Source organism: Trachemys scripta, chromosome 3, assembly GCF_013100865.1.
Source record: "Trachemys scripta elegans isolate TJP31775 chromosome 3, CAS_Tse_1.0, whole genome shotgun sequence".
Classification (NCBI taxonomy): domain Eukaryota; kingdom Metazoa; phylum Chordata; order Testudines; family Emydidae; genus Trachemys; species Trachemys scripta.
This window is the reverse complement of record NC_048300.1, coordinates 17,152,116-17,171,635: the sequence shown is the minus strand read 5'-3', so window position 1 is coordinate 17,171,635 and position 19,520 is coordinate 17,152,116. Positions and strand designations below refer to the sequence as shown.

The 19,520-nt window shown below is 43.2% G+C and overlaps 1 protein-coding gene across 2 annotated transcripts in view; it reads right to left on the bottom strand.

The window, feature by feature from the left end:
- The window catches only part of SLC1A4 (solute carrier family 1 member 4), a 36,069-nt gene extending 17,554 nt beyond the window's left edge, over positions 1 to 18,515 (bottom strand). The window contains exons 1-3 of one of the 2 annotated variants that reach the window (XM_034764217.1): positions 17,986 to 18,515; positions 3,985 to 4,027; positions 2,128 to 2,190 (exon numbers count right to left, since the gene is read on the bottom strand). In XM_034764217.1, coding sequence (XP_034620108.1) covers positions 2,128 to 2,190; positions 3,985 to 4,027; positions 17,986 to 18,515 — 636 coding nt within the window. The remainder of the gene's footprint in view (positions 1 to 2,127; positions 2,191 to 3,984; positions 4,028 to 17,985) is intronic. The other variant, XM_034764219.1, reaches the window with a different exon arrangement.
- Between the last annotated feature and the right edge of the window lie 1,005 nt (positions 18,516 to 19,520).

Sequence of the window (19,520 nt, the reverse complement as noted above, 5' to 3'; positions counted from 1 at the left end):
AAGATAACTTGTTAAGTCTAGTCTAGTCTCTAGGAAGAGTGTTATAGTTTTGTTTTATATATAACCTTTTGTTTCCAGTTTCCTTACTCACTATCACTTGACTCTTGACTCTTTTATAATAAACTTATTGTTATTTTCTCTATAAATATACCTCAGTGCTGTGATCTTAAGCAATGTACTGATCCTGAGTTGGATCATAAAAGCGAGTGTGTAGACACCAAACCTGGTATTTCTGTGAGTGTTCAGCGGATAAGGGGTTGAACACTTCAAAGGGACACAGGGACTGGAGTACACCTGTTGATAACCTGAACGGCAAGGTAAGGGCTGGAATAGCTCAGAGGAGAGTGCTTGGGTGGCTACTAGGCCGGTGGAGACTCTTGGTCCTGGGTACCCTGAGAATCATCACAATGAGTACCTGCAACTTCCACTGCAGTCAATGGGGGGAAGGGTTTGATCTCTCAGGGGTCAGCATTGCTCAGGATTTGACCCAATGGGAAGAAAGTGACTTCTGGAGGCAGCAGGATCTGGGAGGGGCCCGACAACAAAACGGGGATGAGGGAAGCAGTTGACAAGCTTGTAGCTGCCAAGTACAGATCCTGCAGTGGAGGAAATACTCTTCTCCTTGCCTCCAAGAACTAGGATGACCAGACAGCAAACGTGAAAAATCGGGATGGGGGTGGGGGGTAATAGGCGCCTATATAAGAAAAAGACCCAAAAATCGGGACTGTCCCTATAAAATTGGGACATCTGGTCACCCTGCCAAGAACTGAGAATCCCAAATGCCAGCAGGTTGCAGACCCAAGGGGCCAGCCAGGATGAGAACCAGCAGAAGAGGGCAAGCGACAGCTGCTGCTCCGCTGGAGCACATTAGAATCGTGGCTCCAGCCACAGAAGAAATGCAGTGGGAATCCCCAGTCTCATTATCCTGGTGAGTTGAAAAATAGTCTGGCCAGTGCACCTTCAAGCCAGTCTAGGTTGTGGGTAAAGGCTGCTGCCACAGCTACCAGCAAGGGGCGAAGGAGGTGCTGAAAACCTGAGGGAGAGGTAGGCCATGGCTCTGTAGCTGCAGCACTAACAGGATCCAGCTCCTATCTCCTCTCCTCCACTGCCTTCCCCAGTCTCTATTGCTAGCAGAGAGCAAGAGGAAGTGTGGGCAACCCCCCTGTACCAGAGGCTATGAAGTAGGCCGGAGGTGCTGCTGCTGGTGAAGGCTGTGAGAGCCTAGACTTGAACTGGAAATGCATGCAGGGGCCCGTTACACTCCAAATTCAAGCTAAACATTAACTGATTAAAAAATTCAGTGTGATAAACACCCCCTCCTGCCCCGCCCAACAGAATGGGCTGAAAGTGCTGTTATGCTTGGGAAAGTGACCATGAAAAATAATATCCTGGAATCTTGTGTTGGTCTCTAAATAACTTCCAGGTCAAATATACTAAGTTTACAAGACTAACAACAGGCATGTTTGAAAATCTCACCCTATGGGTAAGATTCCCCTGAGTGGGGAGCAGAGGTAGGCCAATGCTGACCACTTCTGGAAAGGACACCCAACGTCTCCACAGGCCATACTTTTGAAAATAAGGACGGCTCCCATCTCCAGCACCTGCAAATCAGATGTAGTTTTCTGGCTACTTGCAGATATGCCTCTGTTCTGCTTTAATTTGTCATGTTCATCCCCTTGAACCAACTGTTTCTGCCTTAAATCAGTGACTAAATAAAATAAAGATGCAATGAAGCTGTAACTAGAAACAATCCCAACCAACCTACTGGTTTAAAGAATGCAAGGAGGAAAAGAGTCACGTCTGAGCTTCTCTTGTATTTGTTTATAAAGAATAAGGGCTAATAAACTAAGGGCTACGGATTAGTCCTCCAGCGAGTAGGGCACTAACCTCGGACTCTGGAGCTGTGATTTCAATTCCCTTCTCCTCCACAGACTTCCTGTGTGACCCTGGGCAAGTCACTTGGCTTCTCTGTGCCTCAGCTCCCCATCTATAAAATGGGAGTAATAACACTTCCCTACCTCTCAGGGATGTTGTGAGGTAAAGACATTAAAGACTGTGAAACATTCAGATACTACAGTAACACGGGCCATATAAGTACGATAGATAGAGAGATAGAAACTGCCTTACCTTCTCAAACGTAACATTTCCAACAGAGATGTTTCTTACTATTATCTTATAATCCGTTGCATACTGTGAATACAAAAAACAACACGTTTTCTGTCCATCAGATTATCACTGTGACCCTAACTGTGTTAGTACAACATTTTATCACTGTAAGGTTACCAGTATGATTTCACCAGATTGTTTTGATCTGGGCCCAAGCTCTAAATCAGGATAAAAAGGATCTCTACAAACTAACTAAACTTGCATAGAGAGAGGGGACACTAGTGAGAATCAGAAATAATTCTACTGGTAATGGATAAATGGAGTTATTTCTAATTTACACCAGTGCAATAGAGATCAGAATTAGGCCCACTAACCCAACTTGACTTTGGCTCTTCTCGCATACGAAAAGGAAACAATTAGGTATACAATTCCCTCCCTGTGTGGAGATACCAGAGCACAATCTTCTACTGCACAGCTTTAAAGTGACAGTGTTCCTTTAAGTTGTCCAATAGCTGTAACCTCCCCACTACAGTACATTGTCTATAAATATCTATTTCTTAAATACCAAACAGTTTTAAATTCAAAGTCATGACTTACATTTTCAAAACTGATGAGTATTTTGGGATTGGCATGTATTTTTGGTATGCAGTGTTGTAGCTGTGTTGGTCCCAAGATAGTAGAGAGACGAGGTGGGTGAGGTAATAGCTTTTATTGGACCAACTTCTGTTGGTGAGAGAGAAGCTTTTGAGCCTTGTCTCTCAAATATATTTTTGGCAGCTTTTCAGACAAATGTACTGATTTCAATTAGTATTCTTTGAAAAACAGACAGCAAATGGCCAGAGAATTAAGGTAAATGAAGTCATTATCTGAAAAGCTCTAGCCAGCTGAAATTCACCCTGATGCAGAGGACAAGCACAAGGCCTATGCAACACCAACGTCCTATTTTGAGGGCTTAAGTGGAATGAATATGGTGTTTATATTGGCCACATATACAAATGTAAGTGTCACCCTTAAAACTTACCTGTAAGTTAGATTGAGATATCAAGAATATTAATTAACACACACAAAAACAAGGCCATAAATGTACTTTGACGCCCAAATTAAACACATCCCAGGAGCAAGGCTCTTGATTTTTATTTTTTTAAATAAGGAAACAAAGAATTTGAATAATTGTGAATTGTGTCAATGACAGCGTAAAGAAATGCAGAATCTCCTCACTTAAACCTTATTACAGAATACCACTACACCAAGGAATACTGTGGCTATATTTCCCACTTTTATTTCATATGAGATTTTGACCTGTGCTATTTTATGGTTTTATATGAAACCCGATTTTGGAGTTCGATCTTGCTTTGAAGAAAAGAGCACAATGGAGCTAACAATGGTTATTTTTCAGCTCGGCTATCTGAAAGAATTACCCTGACTTATAGCAATACAGTATCTTCAGCAGTAAGTATCTTTTACATACATCTAAAATTAGAAATGGGCCCAAACCAACATCTTCTTCAAACATTACAGCTCAGGCTCATCTAGTTTAAATAAGTTCATACGTTCTGGTGCCAGCTAGTGTACTACCACGCTTAGCTCATAGCACTGTACGTCAGATGAGAAATGAGACTGAACTGGGAACAAGTGATGTAATGAAAAATATTAGGCAGCAAAAGGTAAAGCCAGACACCTAACTCATACTGGCTTGCAAAGGGAGCTAGGTGCCAAGTTACCGCAGGTGCTTTTGAAAATGTGGTGAATTATTGCGGTGGGGGTTTTGTTTTGTTTTGTTTTACAATCTACCACATCTCCAGTCTTTTATGAGAAGCCAGCATTCCTTTGGCCTGCCTGCTCAGTGCAACTCATTTCTGAAAGCTACGTGGGCCTTACCGTTCGAAAAGCTGCAACAACCAGGTTGGAAGGAAACAGGTTTCTGTAAAAACAAAACAAAACGAAGTAAAATATTTCCTGTCTAAAGAATAAAATGAGTGTATCATGGCTTTTTATTTTGGAGAAACACCAAACCTATAGCAAGGGCAAATATTTTGGCATTAAAATGCTGTATATTTAATTAACTTCCACCAGTTTTATGCCTAAGTGAAACTATTACTTTCCTTATTACTGAACAGCATTGTAATTGAATTACAGTTAAATTAATACCCATTCTTTCTCCTAATTCTCATGTGATTTTTTTTTCATAGCAAGAACTTGAAGAACATCATTATAATCAGCAAAATCAATTTCAGGGGACCATTTCACCCTTTAATACTGCATGGGCCATTGAGTAGATCCAGGAACTCCGCTTCCCTAAGTACCCAGTATAAAGCCTGACAATACCATAGACAGCTGCTGCCTGCAGCACTGAAGTGGTTAAAAATCCTAGGTTTAAGAAGGTGCAATCCCATGGAAATCTGTAGTCTAAATTCAACGGTGGTTTAAATAGTAGTGTAAACTGCACATCAGATGTAAGAGTCCTGAAAATGGGTATGACGTGCAAAGTAATAACTCATTCAAAGTGTGTGTGTGTGTGTGTGTGTGTGTGTGTGTGTGTGTGTGTGTGTGTAAAACAAGCCTAACAGGAAAAAAAAATAGTTGGTGGTTATAAGATAAAGCTGCACTCCCTATTTCATTTTGCTTCCCATCAGTTGTTTTTACTGCTACACTTCATTTCTGTTCTCTCAGTAGGTAAATTACACTTGTTTTGCATCCCAATAGATGTCAGATCTATGCAAGTTTCATAACATGAACCCATTTTACAATCATTTGTTCGATAGCTCTTTTTTTGTAATGTGCTACCTTTTAATTTCACTGAATGCCACTTTGTTCTTGTGTTATGGAAGCTCGTAATCTACCTTCTCAAGACCATTCATTATTTTATATACTTTTCTCTTGACTCTTCTGATTTGTTTAGTTTTTCTCAGGTAAACGATCCCAACCTTTTCAATCTCTCTTCATATGAGATTTTTTCATAAGAATGTAAAAAGGGCCATTCTGGGTCAGACCAATGGCATCTACTCCAGCATCTTGTGTCTAACGGTGGCCAATGCCAGATGCTTCAGAGGGAATGAACAGAAGAGGGCAATTTATCAAGTGATCCATCCCTTGCCGTCCAGTCCCAGCTTCTGCCAATTGAAGGTTTAGGGATACCCAGAACATGGGGTTGCCTCCCTGATCATCTTGGCCAACACTTCCCTATTCACTTTCTCCAGGCCATTCATGGATTTATAGACCTCTAGCATATCCCCACTTAGTCATCTCTTTTCTAAGCTGAACATATGGAAGCTGTTCCATACCCCTAATAATTTTGTTGCCTTCTCTGCACCTTTTCCAATTCTAATACATCTTTTTTTTAAACGAGGTGAACAGAATGGCACACAGCATTCAAAGTGTGGGTGTACCAGGGACTTATGTAGTGGCATTATGATATCATCTATCCCTTTCCTAATGGTTCCTAACATTGCTAGCTTTTTTCACTGAGCAGATGTCTCACATATCTTTCTTGAGTGGCAACAGCTAATTTAAACCCCATCATTTTGTATGTATAGTTGGGATTATGTATTCCAATGTGCTTAGTTTGCACTGATCAACATTGAATTGCATCTGTCATTTTGTTGCCCAGTCACCCAGTGTTGTGAGATCCCTTTGTAAACTCTTTGCAGTCAGATCTGAGACTTAACTATCTCAAATAATTTTGTATCATCTGCAAAGTTTGCCACTTCACTGTTACCGCTTTTTCCAGATCATTTATGAATACGTTGAACGGCACTGGACCAAGTACAGCTCCTTCAGGGACCCTACTATTTACCTCTCTCCACTGTGAACACTGACCGTTTATTTCTATCCTTTGATCCTATCTTTTAACCAGTCACCATCCCAGTTAATACTTAACAATCCTGTTCTTTAAAACTGTAACATAGGATGTTGAGGTTTCTATTACATCTCCTACCTTTCATCCTACTGATGCTTAACAAGCCTGTACCCTCTGCCTGTGTGTAATATTCATCTGTATGTTACGTATGTAAATGCACATGTAGTGAGTTACCCGCATTTCTAATTGTAGGCTTGATCTTTCACCTATCTGTAAATGACCTTTTTGAGAAAGAGGAAAAGCTTTAAAGAGAAGTGTCTACTCGATTTAGATATTTTAGAGACGTACTGCCATCTGGCATGATTCTGAAGGGAAGTTCCTGAGGCAGCTACCACATAGTATGCATGCTGTGCTGTTTATTTACCTTGGGTCTTGAAGTGAGATGGGGAACGGTCAGGCTTATCACTTAGGACATGACAGGAATCGGAGGGTAAAGTTTGTGGGCACTGTGGTGAAAAGGTCTGGCTTAGGCCAAGTCTACACTTAAAAGTTTTGCGGCACAATATGTCAGTTAGGGGTGTGATTTTTTTTTTTTTTTTTGACATAGCTATGTCACTAGTTATACTGGCCAAAAAGTGCTTTTGCCAGAACAGTTTATTTCACTCACCAAATCACTATACCAGCAAAAACATAGTTGTGTCAGTATAACTGTATCTACACTAGGAGGGTATAGCTGTAATGTCAGTAGACCTCTGTCTACACTATAAAGGTACAGCTTTACAGCAAAACTTTTAAGTGTAGCTGAGGCCTTAGGGTATGGAAGAAATGGAAGGTAGCAAATCCAGGGAGCCGCAAAGGGAAAGTAAACAGAGAAGCTACATCTTTGAAAGGAAAGAGAAGCTAGTTGAAGATAAGGGTATGTCTACACTAGCACTTTTGTCGGTCAGGGTATGAAAAAAACCCAACCCCTGACCAATATAAGTTTCACCAATAGAAGCAGGGGTGTGGACAGTGCTATGTCAGTGGGAGAGCATCTCCCGCCGACATAGTTATCGCCACTCGTTGGGGGTGGTTAATTATGCCAAAGGGCGAGCTCGCGCCCAGGCCTTCAGCATGGAGCAGCTACAGGGGAGAACTTACAGCAGCACAGCTGCAGCATAGACATAGCCTAGCATATGCTATTAACTCAACTGATAACCTGTTTGGTGTTCTCCTATTCATAGCTCCTTTATCCAGTCACTGTATGGACTTTCCCACAGCCTTGATGATACTACAAAATACACAGACTTTCACAAAACAACTGGCTGTTAACACTCAGAGCCTCTCTTTCTGTTGCTTTTGTCAGCAGCATTGAAAGCATGATAGGAATAATTTGGGGCTTATTGAGTCAGATCGCATTATAGCTGAGAAATATGATTTTATTTCATAGAAATTCACAATATAAATATTTTGCTGAGCTAAGAAAAGAAAAGAAAAGAAAAGGAGAGAAATTCAAGCAGGCTCCAGTACTGCAAACAGTTATGCACATGATTAACTTGATGCATGTGAGTTGTGCCATTGACCTCCATGGGACAACTCATATGCATCTAGTTAAGTGCACATGTAACTGTTTGTAGGATCAGAGCATTAGGCCCAGTACTTAAGCACATACTTAAATTTAAGCATGTGCTTAAATCCCAGTGGGTTTTAGTAGGTGGCTTAGTGCTGCTGAAAGCCCCAATTCAGCAAAGCAAGTGGCAATTTTTGGCTCAAACTGCTAGATAATGCTTCAAGGTCATTCTGAACATTGGTGAATGCGGTGCACAGAAATGTGACTGTACTTCCCCAATCACCTGACCTGATTTTGACCCTGAAGGCAGAAAAGAACATTTTAGGTTACAAAAGGAAATTAACACTGAAAGATCAATAGGAACCCCATTACATTGGATGTTTTGTCCGCTCAAATAATAAAGTCACTTTAGACTATCATGGAAGCATTTAATTTAATGTGTTATTCTTATTTGTTGTGCAATCTACTATGTAGGAAAAAACATTTTTAGTCATAAAAGCCTATTATCAAATAAGTGGTTTAATTAGCTATACACTGAGATGCGATTTTACACAAAGATAAGTCATCATATGAATTAAATCAGCCTTTGATGACAGACAGGCCAGTGTGAAAGTGCACAGGCTTTCAACTTCATCAGAGGGTGAATCTGTGCAAACACCCCCACATAAAGCACAGTAAATAGTTTAATCGAATGTGTTCCATAGGAAAATGCCACCCCACAACTGACAGGCTATTTGGGCTGGTCATGTGCTCACATCAGAGGCAGTGTTTATCATGAGCAGTGAAGCAAAACTAAGAGACCTTGGAAAGCCAGCCCCAGTTCTGTCAGTACAAGTCTGTGTTCATTATGTCCCCAATTCAAAATGGAAAATTCACACATAGAAGCACAAACATACTTCCTATCCATGTGTGCCACCATAAAGGAAGGACGGCACTTAGGCGAATGTGTAATTGCACATGAAAATCAGATACAACCACTGGACAACATTTTTTCTCAATGCACCAATTTACTCCTGGAATTTACATGGGTTCCTATGAAACAAAGTAATAAATAATTATATAGAGCACCACAGATCTTCTACACTTTACAAAGGAGATCAGTATCATTATCCACACTTTACAGAGGGGTAACGTGAGGCACAGTGAAAGGAAGTGACTTGCCAAAGGTCACCTGCTAGGCCAGTGGCAGGAATAGAACCCAGATCTCCTGAGTCACAGTCCACTGCTCAATCTACTAGAATCCACTGCTTCCCTATAATTTTTTTTTTGGTGGGGAGGGGGAGGGAGAACAGAAGTAATTCAGGTGATCAGACAAAAAATAACTGCCAGGATCCCCACAAAAATACACACACACATTCACTCTCTCACACACACTTACTGGTCCCCCGCATCTATTGCTCTTTTCCTAGCCTACTTTCGGCCATGAAGGATAGACAGCTTCCCACAGTATGCTGCTCCAATTAGAGCTTGTCTAAATAGGGAAGTTATTCTTCAGAAGTGGATTATGTTAAAGAGGAATATGGCACTCTTATTCTGGAATATGAGTGTCCACACCAGGAGATACTTCTGAACAGCGATTGCACTTTAAATACTCACCATTCCTTAATCTGAATTAATTTTCAAATGTTGACAATCCTTCTTTCTGTAATTAAGAGTGTCCACATAGGAAGTTATTCTAGAATAGCAATTTCCCCAGGCAGACAAGCCCTTAGAAACCTGTGAAACAGGGCCAATCCAAGCTCAGGAAGGGAACCACAGGGGAATGGTCCAGAAGGTCCACAGTAGTTGTGGATAAAGGGTGTGATGAGCCTGGGGAGTAGGGTTAGATTAATGGGTTTTTTGAATGTGTAACATTAAAAGTTTAGGTTTCAGAGTAGCAGCCGTGTTAGTCTGTATCCACAAAAAGAACAGGAGTATTTGTGGCACCTTAGGTCTGGTCTATACTACCCGCCTGAATTGGCAGGTAGAAATCGACCTCTTGGGGATCGATTTATCGCGTCCCGTTGGGACGCGACAATCGATCCCCGAATCGGCGCTCTAACTCCACCAGCGGAGGTGGTAGTAAGCGCCGCCGACAAAAAGCGGCAGAAGTCGATTTTGCCGCCGTCCTCACAACGGGGTAAGTCGGCTGCAATACGTCGAATTCAGCTACGCTATTCACGTAGCTGAATTTGCGTATCTTAAATCGACTCCCCGCTGTAGTGTAGATGTACCCTCAGAGACTAACAAATTTATTTGAGCATAAGCTTTCGTGGGCTACAGCATCCGAAGAAGTGGACTGTAGCCCACAAAAGCTTATGCTCAAATAAATTTGTTAGTCTCTAAGGTGCCACAAATACTCCTGTTCTTTTTATTAAAAGTTTAGTTTGCTCTAAAAAGACCCCAAGCCCTAAGTGCCTGTTACATCTTACTAAAGCACATGAGTGTTATCACTCTGGTGGCCACCCTTGAGGAAACACTGGGATTGTCTGATACTGAATACGCTGGTTATCCTGCCAGCATGTGGTTCAGTGATAGTACAGTCCTTGCTACCACTACTGAGGTGGTAAAACTGAATGCTGTCAGTGCTGGGAAGGAAGAGAGTTACATAACGTACATGGTGCATGTTTCATTCCTGTTTCACTCCAGAGTATCCGGTACAGGTCCTCCCCTCCCCAGAAAAAGGGGCTGCCTTACACATAGGAGCAACTTTAGCCTCAGGGGAGTGGTAGCAAATGAAGACCACCTCTGTGCTCTGAAGAGGAGGAATGCTTCCCACTGTGCCACTCCTCAGTGCCCAGGCCAGCGACTATGGCTGCGAGCTGGGCAGAGAACTCCCCACTTGTCACAACACAGTATAAATTTTGCAAAAAGAAACACAGCCACCACTCACGTGGGCATCATTCAGCATGAAAGGACAGCACAGCCTCAGGTCTGGGGCACTGGCAGAACTCAGTGAGGAAGCTTGCAAAATAACCGCCCTATACCTGATGCAAGACAGCACTGTCCCCCAACTTAATTTCATCATTTAAAAAGGAACCTAGATAAGGAGACAACTACTGTTAGAGGAGATTAGACTGGGGTCTTCTCTGTTATAGGTATACAGCCATTTGGAAGCTTTTCTCCTGTTCACAAATGCACAACCGTGTAAAAACAGCTACTGTTCCATCCCCTAATAATTACAAAGAATCGGTTCCACCAATAATATAGGGGATGTTAGTTTCTGAATCAGAATGCGGCAAAAAGCAAGTGCAGACTGTAACATTTCCTGTTTAACCTACAACATTCCCTTTTTCATAGTGTATACAACAATCATGAGGTATCAGAAATGGACATAGCCTGTTGCCAATAAGTGACACTCTGAGTTTAGCATTTCTTGAAAATACACAGTTCAAGCAACTGTATAATTGTAACTACTAACCCACCATTCCCTATCCCCCATCATGGTCATTACAATGCAAGACTTTTATCCCTTTTGGTCTCAGAGTAGAGTGTTGGTATTTATTCTCATTTTTATAACTCTTTCAAAAACAGATTGAAAGTTTGTCGCTGATTGTTTCTAAGGCCCATTACTCCACCACAGTTGCTTAGGGCTAGTCACCGGGATCTGTGAAACCCATGCCTCAATTTACAGGACTAATCCATGGCTGTGAGATGTAGTGCCACTAGATTGTTGATTTAAGGCCACTGCAGGCAGGCAGAGTATTCTCTGCAAGCTCAACTGAGAATGGGACTAAGAGCAAAAGTACTCCTGCATTCTGAGCTTGGCTCTGATACGGAGTCCTGGGGTCTCGATCCAGCCTGTTCCATTTCTCCATCTATAACATGGGGATGATAATTTTTCACTTCCTCCCAGGGGTGTTACAACTAGAGCTAGCCGAAAATTGGAACTTCCATCCTGCAGAAAACTTCAAGATTTTGAAATCTGGTTTCACCCCAACTGGGAGGGGAGAAAAATATTCTTTTTTGTTTTGACCTTCAATAAATATTTAATTTTTATAAGGTCAAAACATTTCACTTAGACTTTTATATTAAAGTATAAAATACATAAAAGTCAAAATCATAAAGTAAAAATGAAATGTTTTGCTCTTATTGAAATGAAATTTTGATAATTTTTCATAGAAAATGTCAGTGAAATCAATGTTGCTACAAAACGTTTCAATTTGATCAGATCAGTATTTTCCAATGGAAAACTGTTCAGGCAGAAAATTTTTGACCAGCTCTAGTTTATGACATGTTAATTTGTATCTGTAGAGCGCTGTATAAATTCTAAAACTCATCAGAACAAGGTGAACACTGTACCTGGATGCAATAATGGTCTTCCCAGAACTTTTCTATATGCTGGAAGTTATGCCTGGATCCCAGCACCAGCAGCTAGCCTCTACTTCCGCAGCAGGAGGCTGGCAAAGACCTGAAAATCCATGCCTTAATCCCTGAATTTGAATTTTAGGTGCCCCAAAGAATCACTCACTAGCCTTCCTCAAAATTGCAGTGTGAAACTAGATCAGCGAACTCAGGACCAGATCTCATTTTATATGCCAGCCCAAGTGAATCTAATGGCAGTATAGGAGAATCAAGGATACAGGAAAGGGCAAAGTGGACACAAAGCATCCTCTAAACCTGTATTTCTCAGAAGGAAATTGATGGAGGCCTCTGTATTCGCTCAGATGTAGCCCCAACCCTTTTTCTCCCTTTGAACCTATCCACTCATTAGTCAGCTTGCTGTTAAACCACAGGAGGAACTACTTCTGCAGGAGCTGTGTGTATGTGTCGCCTCTTCAGAGGTCTGGCCTAGCGAATGAGTGAACAGTGGCCAAGTCTGGGAACAGAGCCAAGCCCCAGACTCCCATGGCACAATGCAAAGCACTACCTCTGGCCACCAAGCCAACAGACTTTAAAAAAAAAAAAAAAACCCAACAGAATGGCATGTCCTGATAAAGGACAGCTTTTCTAAACTCCAGAGATTCCATGTTAAATATTGACCCTCCAGGCTGGGCCCCAGCTCCCATTCACTATTTCCACACACTGGAAGGTTTACACTAGCTTTCAATTCTGTGTTGTGCCTAAAAAGTGCTCTAAGAGTGTGAGTGCCACTTATGATGCCATTAATAATCACCTCATGGTCCAAGTCACAGATACATGGCTTATCCGGCCAGAAGGAACCATTATGATCCTCTAGTCTGAACTCTTGCATAAAACAAGCTATAGCATTTCACTGTTCCACTAACTCCTGTCTCAAGCCCATAACCTCTAGTTGAGCTGGAGTGTATCTTTCAGAGAGCCGATCCAGTCTTGATGTTCAGGTGGGTCATAGCCGTCTGATTTTCATAAGCTAATTATAAACTGTCTTGATACCACTGAAAATGTTTTAATTGATTTTTGACTGAATATAATTATGACCAGCCTACATATTTTGGCATTTGCTGTTGCCCCAATTTGAACTGAACTGAGTAGCAGAATCTCAAAGGACATTTCCAGACACCACAGATAACAGCCAAAAAATCAATGCCACGTGTCCTTGTGTTTAACTGAAGTGTGTCATACTAAAAAAAAAAAAAATCATAGTGCATCAGTGTTGTGTGCTTTCAGTGTGAAAGTGATTTGCACTGGCTGCCAGCTGGATTCCAGGCACAGTTCAAGGTCTTGATTTGAACCTGTAAAGCCCTAAATGGTTTGATGCTTTGCCAGCTTAAAGACCTCCTCTCCTGTAGCATTCTGCCACAGCTGAGATCAGCAAACCATTTTAAAAAGCAATACTGGGGAGAGAGGGAAATAACCAGTGTGATGTTTTCCATGCAAGTCCCTCACATAACTTGCTCTACCCCTGCTCTGCCAGAGCCCAGATTTGTTAACCTTCTGGACACAGTGCAAAGCTCTTTAAAAAACAAAAACAAAACAGGTGTTTGGGGAGGGGACAGAGCAATAATCTTGGGATGGTGTTTCCAGGTTTCAGGGTGGGATTCTATGTTGAGCGGGCCAGTGTGTTGGAGGTGATGCGTGGGGTAGGGGAGTGGCGGTGTGTTGGAACAGTCCATTTCATCTGATATTTTCAAATTGGATTTTGTCCCATCATCGTAGTGGCCCCCCATGTGTTTTAGAGCGGTGCTTATTGCTAGGGACTGATTACTTGAGAGACAGGCTGCTTCTCTCCCTGTGGGGCGTTGCCATGACTGAAATCAATGCAGAGGGCCAGAGTTGGAGCACTGCTGCCAGAGCATGCTCCTCGAGGGATTCTTGACTTTGGAATTTGCTCCCTTCCCTCATTCACCAAAGGCTGGATCTGTCAATCATCAGGGCATGCTGCATGGATCATCTTTTCTCCAGGACATTTGAGGACAGGTTGGGTGAGGTACGAAAGGGTTTTTCTGTCTGCTGGGGGAGGTTTTTATGGTTGGTGTGTATTTCTTCATATGGATGGGAAGAGCAGTCCATTATCTTAGGATATTTCATTAAATTAAACTATGTATGGGCACCTTGAATATAAGATAGGCACTTATGTTTGTATAAACCAAAATAGGGGGGAGGGGGGGAATCAGTTAATGCTTTTTCTCTAGAAATGGCATCAATGCGCAAACTAGTGTTGTTTATTGAGCCAGCATGTGTATTTTTTTTTTTAGCATGAAGGATTAAATTCCATTGACAACTGGGACACAGACACCCATTGGGCAAAGGGATCACCACTATTCTTTACAAGCAGCTCCTGTTTCAGACCTGACAAACTCACTACACCTAATACACTGCTTTCATGGTATTTACCCATAAAAGGTAGCATGTGAGATCTCTACTGAAAGCTTGTAACTTATCAATACTTGGTCATTGTGAGATGTATTTATACATAATATTTAAGGAATAACAAAATTATATTGAAAACTATGCCTATGGGATTGGAGTAAAAGTTAGTCATATGGCCTGATGATGGCCCATTCAAGCACGAGAGAGTTGTCATCCCTCCTTGGTCAGCCAGTGATGTCATGTAAGGTTCAGTTGTCTACCCTTGCCCCATCTCAGAATAGTCAATGGAAAACCATCAAAGACAACTGCAAACAATCAAAACCACTTAGGGGTAGAAAGGAACATTAAGGGGGTCACCCTGTCTGTGACTAAAGACACAGGATGGATCCATCACCGGGTGAAGAAAGACACTCTGCAGCCATTCACTGAGGAGACATCTCATGGAGTGGGGCCGTTTCATGAAAGACTGGATCCTGGTTCCTGTGAAGCCAGCCAGCTCCAAACCTTTCGGGGGGGAACCTACTTTATGAGATAGAAAAATGTAACTATTAATAAGGGTGGGCCCTAGTTTGCGTTTTAAGATTTTGTTTTGTATTGTAACCATTTGTTTCCATCACTCTCTTGTTTCTAGTGGAACCTCTATTCTTCTTTAAAAATACATTATTTTGTTTTATTATAAGTACTCATAAGTGCTGTGTGTGATACAGCAGCAGTGGTTAAAGGTAAAATTGGTAAAGTGGGGTACACTGCTCCATTGGGAGCAGGGGATCTGGGATTTCCGTGAGTAGCCTGTGTCAGGGACTGGATTTCACGGGGGAATCACTTCAAGGGGATTTTGGTGCACCTCTTGTTTACCTGCACAGCAAAGACAGGATACTGGCACAACCTGGAGGAGAGTGGGTGAGCGTCTAAAAGGCTGGTGGCCTTAGGAATCGAACACCCCACTATCACAGCAAGACTTCCTCTCGCAAGAGGCAGAAGGTAGGGAACAAGATGACTCAGTCCTGGGAACCCTGAGAACCATCACAATACACCTTATCAAACCCCTGACTCTGAGCTCTATCTACATCATTTAAACTCAGCATCTGCATTTAGATGATTCTGGGGGGGATCTGTCTACTGCTCCCAAGTTTAGGTGGAACTTCAGAAATCCTGCCAAGCACCCTTGGAAGTGCCCAGCCTCCGCCCATCGTGTATGCATTCAGAACACTCAGAACTCCAGGATGATACATCAAGAAAACACCACACACATGCCCAGCACCTTATGAATGTGCAGCCTCAGGCTTGGGTCATTTTAGTGGTCTTCTAGATTCTCAGAGTTTAGCAGTGACAGGTCGATTCTTTCTACATTTTAAACAAATTGTTTTTCTTTTTCTTAGATTTGTTTCCCCAGCCCATCAATTCCTATTCGTCTCAATGGGCATTCTACCTATCTCCACTTTTATTTTTTAATTAGGACTCTCAAGATTTCTCACGATCAGTCCTTGAGAATTATGGGATGAGGAAAGACTGGAATGTAGCTAAATACTTGCATGCTTTTGAAAGTGTAAGTCAGCACCACTAATTGCAGTTATTACCACTAATGGACCTGCTAACAAGGCTGTGTGAATCCACATTTATAGCACAACAAAAACAGGATGGAGAGCCCCAAAGTATTGTCAGATTCGCCACTAGTTTCACCAGCGATAAACACATTTCCCTCAACAATAACAAAATGTATATTTAAAAACAAGAAAAAGAAAAACAACCAAACCTTTGAACTAACATGTTTGTTAAACGTAAGTGCTCAGTCACTTTGCTTTTATATTGTAACTCTTCTCCCCAGTCCAAAAATAGACAAAATATAGACAAGAGATTATCAACTCTTATAAAAGGGAATTTATCTCCATACATTTACACCCATGATGCTGTATCAGTTTCCCTCAGTATATTTTTATTTGGAGACTGCACTCCAACCTGCAGGTTCTCATTCATTCTGCCACGTTTTTCAGATTATGTAGCAATTTTCTCATTGGTTAATCTCTGCAATGGGACTACTCACAGAGTAAAGCATTACTCAGTGTGAGTAAGATGACACTATCAGGCCCTGAATACTGCTAATATATTGTGTGTTACACTGTCAAAGTGCTGAACAAAGATTAATCAATGAATAAGAGATTACAGTTGGAAGTAATTTTGAGAATACTGTATTAAAAGTCTCTCCCTTTGATGATGAAAATATTGGCTCTGTGTGTTTCACTGAAATGTCTTTTTTAAAAACAAATCTCTCTTATTCAGATTGTCACAGCATCTGCACACTAAAAATAGTGAACTGTAGAAGTGTTACAGGCAGATCCTGATCACTGCCCTCCCCCCCCCCAGCACCTATTTAAAATGAAATAACAACAGCTACTACGCACTAAGACAAAATAAGAATAACTGCTATGTAATTAGAAATGGGAGCCTTGCCTTTGAAGGAAGTTCTCATGGGGATGTAAACTTTGCAGCTGGCCCCCTTTCGCTATAATAGGTGGAAGGAACCTACCAAATGTCAGGATGAAAAAGGAGCGGGATGGGATAATACAATCATGTCACTCTATAAATCTATGGGATAGCCTTAACTGGAATACTGTGAGCAGTTTTCATCACCCCATCTCAAAAAGGATACTGCAGAATTAGAGGGAGTTCGGAAATATGCAACAAGAATGATTTGGGGGCAGTAAAAACTTTCATATGAAGAGAGATTGAAAAGACTGGGATTGTTTGCCTTCAACAGGGGATGCCTTCGACAGGGGAATCTTGAGTAGGAGTAGAGAGACTATTTTAATTCTGTGTTTGGCACTGGTGCGACTGCCATGGAATACTGTGTCCATTTCTGGCACCCACAATTGAAGAAGGATGTTGGTATATTGGAGAGGATTCAAAGAACCACCACGAGAATGATTAAAGAATTAGAAAACATGCCTTATAGTGACAGACTCCAAGAGCTTAATCTAGTTAATTTAACAAAGATTAAAGGGTGACTTAATTACAATCTATAAGTACCTACATGGGAAATAAATATTTAATAATGGGCTGTTCAGTCTAACAGAAAGATATAACATGATCCAATGGCTGGAAGTTGAAAGGGGACAAACTCAGACTGGAAATAAGGCATAAATTTTTAATGGTGAAAGTAATTAATCATTGGAACAATTTACCTGGTGGATTCTCCTTCACTGACAATTTTTAAATCAATACTGGATGTTTTTCTAAAAGATATGCTCTAGGAATTATTCTGTGGAAGTCCCATTGCCTGTGCTATACAGGACATCAGACAGATGATCTCTTCTGACCTTAGAGCTATGAATAAGAGGGGACATGATAAAAGCATGCAGAATAATGAATGGTCTACACCTTGTATTCACCCAAGAACCAGGAGGCTTTCAAGGAAACCAAAAGGGGCCAAATTCAAAACTGGACAAAGGAAATAACTTTCTCACACAACACATAACTAACCAATGGAACTCACTACTACAAGATATTATTGAGGCCAAGAACTTAGCAGGTCAAAGTGGGATCAGACACTTCCATAGGTCATAAGTGGAATTATAATAGTTAAAAAAGTCTAGAAACCCTCCCGCTTCAGGGCATAAACCAATCTCTAATTAAGGGACTAAGGAGAAAACTTTCCCTGGGGACAGGTTACTGCACATCCTTCCTCTGAAGCATCTAGTGCTAGCCACGGTCAGCGCCAGGGACTAGCTGGGGCTGATGTAACAGGGGGGGTCCTAGGCTCCAGCAGCAGACACCCCCCAGGAGTGGGGCCCACGCTGTGCAGCCAGCTCCGAGGGCTGACAGGTACCTGGCGAGGTCCAGGAAGGAGTCCACCGTCTCTTTGTTGGTGGGCAGGGCGTCGGCCAGCCCCAGGGCGTTGGTGTTCAGCGCCTGGGCCCCGGCCCCCGGTCGGATGATGAAGGCCAAGGCTACGGCCAGCGCGGAGGCCACCAGGGTGGTGCCCATGAAGTAGGCGACGGCGATGCCCCCCAGCTTGCCCAGGGCCCGGGTGTCCAGGCTGGCGGCGCCGGAGACCAGGCTGCAGACCACCAGCGGCAGGATGACCATCCGCAGCATGCGGAGCAGCAGCTCCCCGGGGAAGGCCAGGGCGGCCACCTGCGCCCGGCTGAGGTGGGCGCCGCGGACGGCCGCGCCCAGGGCCACCCCTAGCAGCACGCCGGCCACGGTCAGGATGACCAGGCTGTGCTTCCTCAGGCAGCGGCCGCAGCCCCGCCGCCGGGCCGGCTCCGCGGGCAGCCCCCGGGCCGCCGCCGCCTCCAGCCCGGCCAGGGCGTCGCCCTGCACGTGGCCGTTCCAGCTCTCGCTCGGCTTCTCCATGCCGCCGCCTGGCCGGTGCTGGCCGCCCGCTGCAGCCCCGGCTAGGCAAGGCGCCCGCGCCGCCGCTGCAGCCCGCCGGGGATGATGCAAGGCTGGCCCTGCCCCTCGCGCCGGCCGGCCGGCCCCCCTGAGATGCTTCCAGCGGCACATCAAGTCCCAGAGCCAGCCTTCGGCTCACGGCCCGTTGCACCGCGCAGGCTTCCTGTCCGGTGTCTAGACAGGGCTAGGGCTCGGCTTTGACTGGGCTTGTACAGCACATTACAGTGAAACCCGCCTCCTGTCTGGGGATGCTAATCTAAACTCGACCTTCACGTACACAGGGACAGACATCAGTCACCAGCATCACTGTGGGCCCAGGCTCAAGGCAACAGCGAATGGGGATGGCATTGCCTGCTGCTGACAGCCTGCTTGGAGTAGAACAGCACAGAGCAGGCAGATTTACAATCTCCAGCCAGGCTACTAACACTGAAAACTGCTCCGAAGGACCCTTGAAACAGATGGAAAGAAGAGCTCCATCAAATAGAAGTTAAAACCCACGGAAATGAAGTTGGGCGTGCATATCTTTTCCCTTGAATCAAGGACAACTTGTTTATCTTTCCCACCTTTTCCTTTGTTCTCCTGGACTTTACAGAAAGGATGGAGAACGCATCTAGAATAATGGAAGTGCTGCATTATTTTTATTGCAACATCATCCAGGGAGCCTACTCAGGATCAGGGCCCCATTGTTCTAGGAGTTGTCTTAACATATAAAGACAAAGAAAGGAAGGATGGTTCAGTGGACTGGGTGCTACCTTAGGTGTTAGGAGACCCAGCTGCAATTCCCTGCAGTGCCACAGACTTCCTGTGAGACCCTGGGCAAATCACTTAAACTCTCTGTGCCTCCATTTCCTATCTGTAAAAGGGGGGATAGCACTGGAGGGTATTGTGAAGATAAATACAGTAAAGATTGTGAGGTGCTCAGATATTATGGTAATGGGGACCATATATGTACCATATATGTATGGG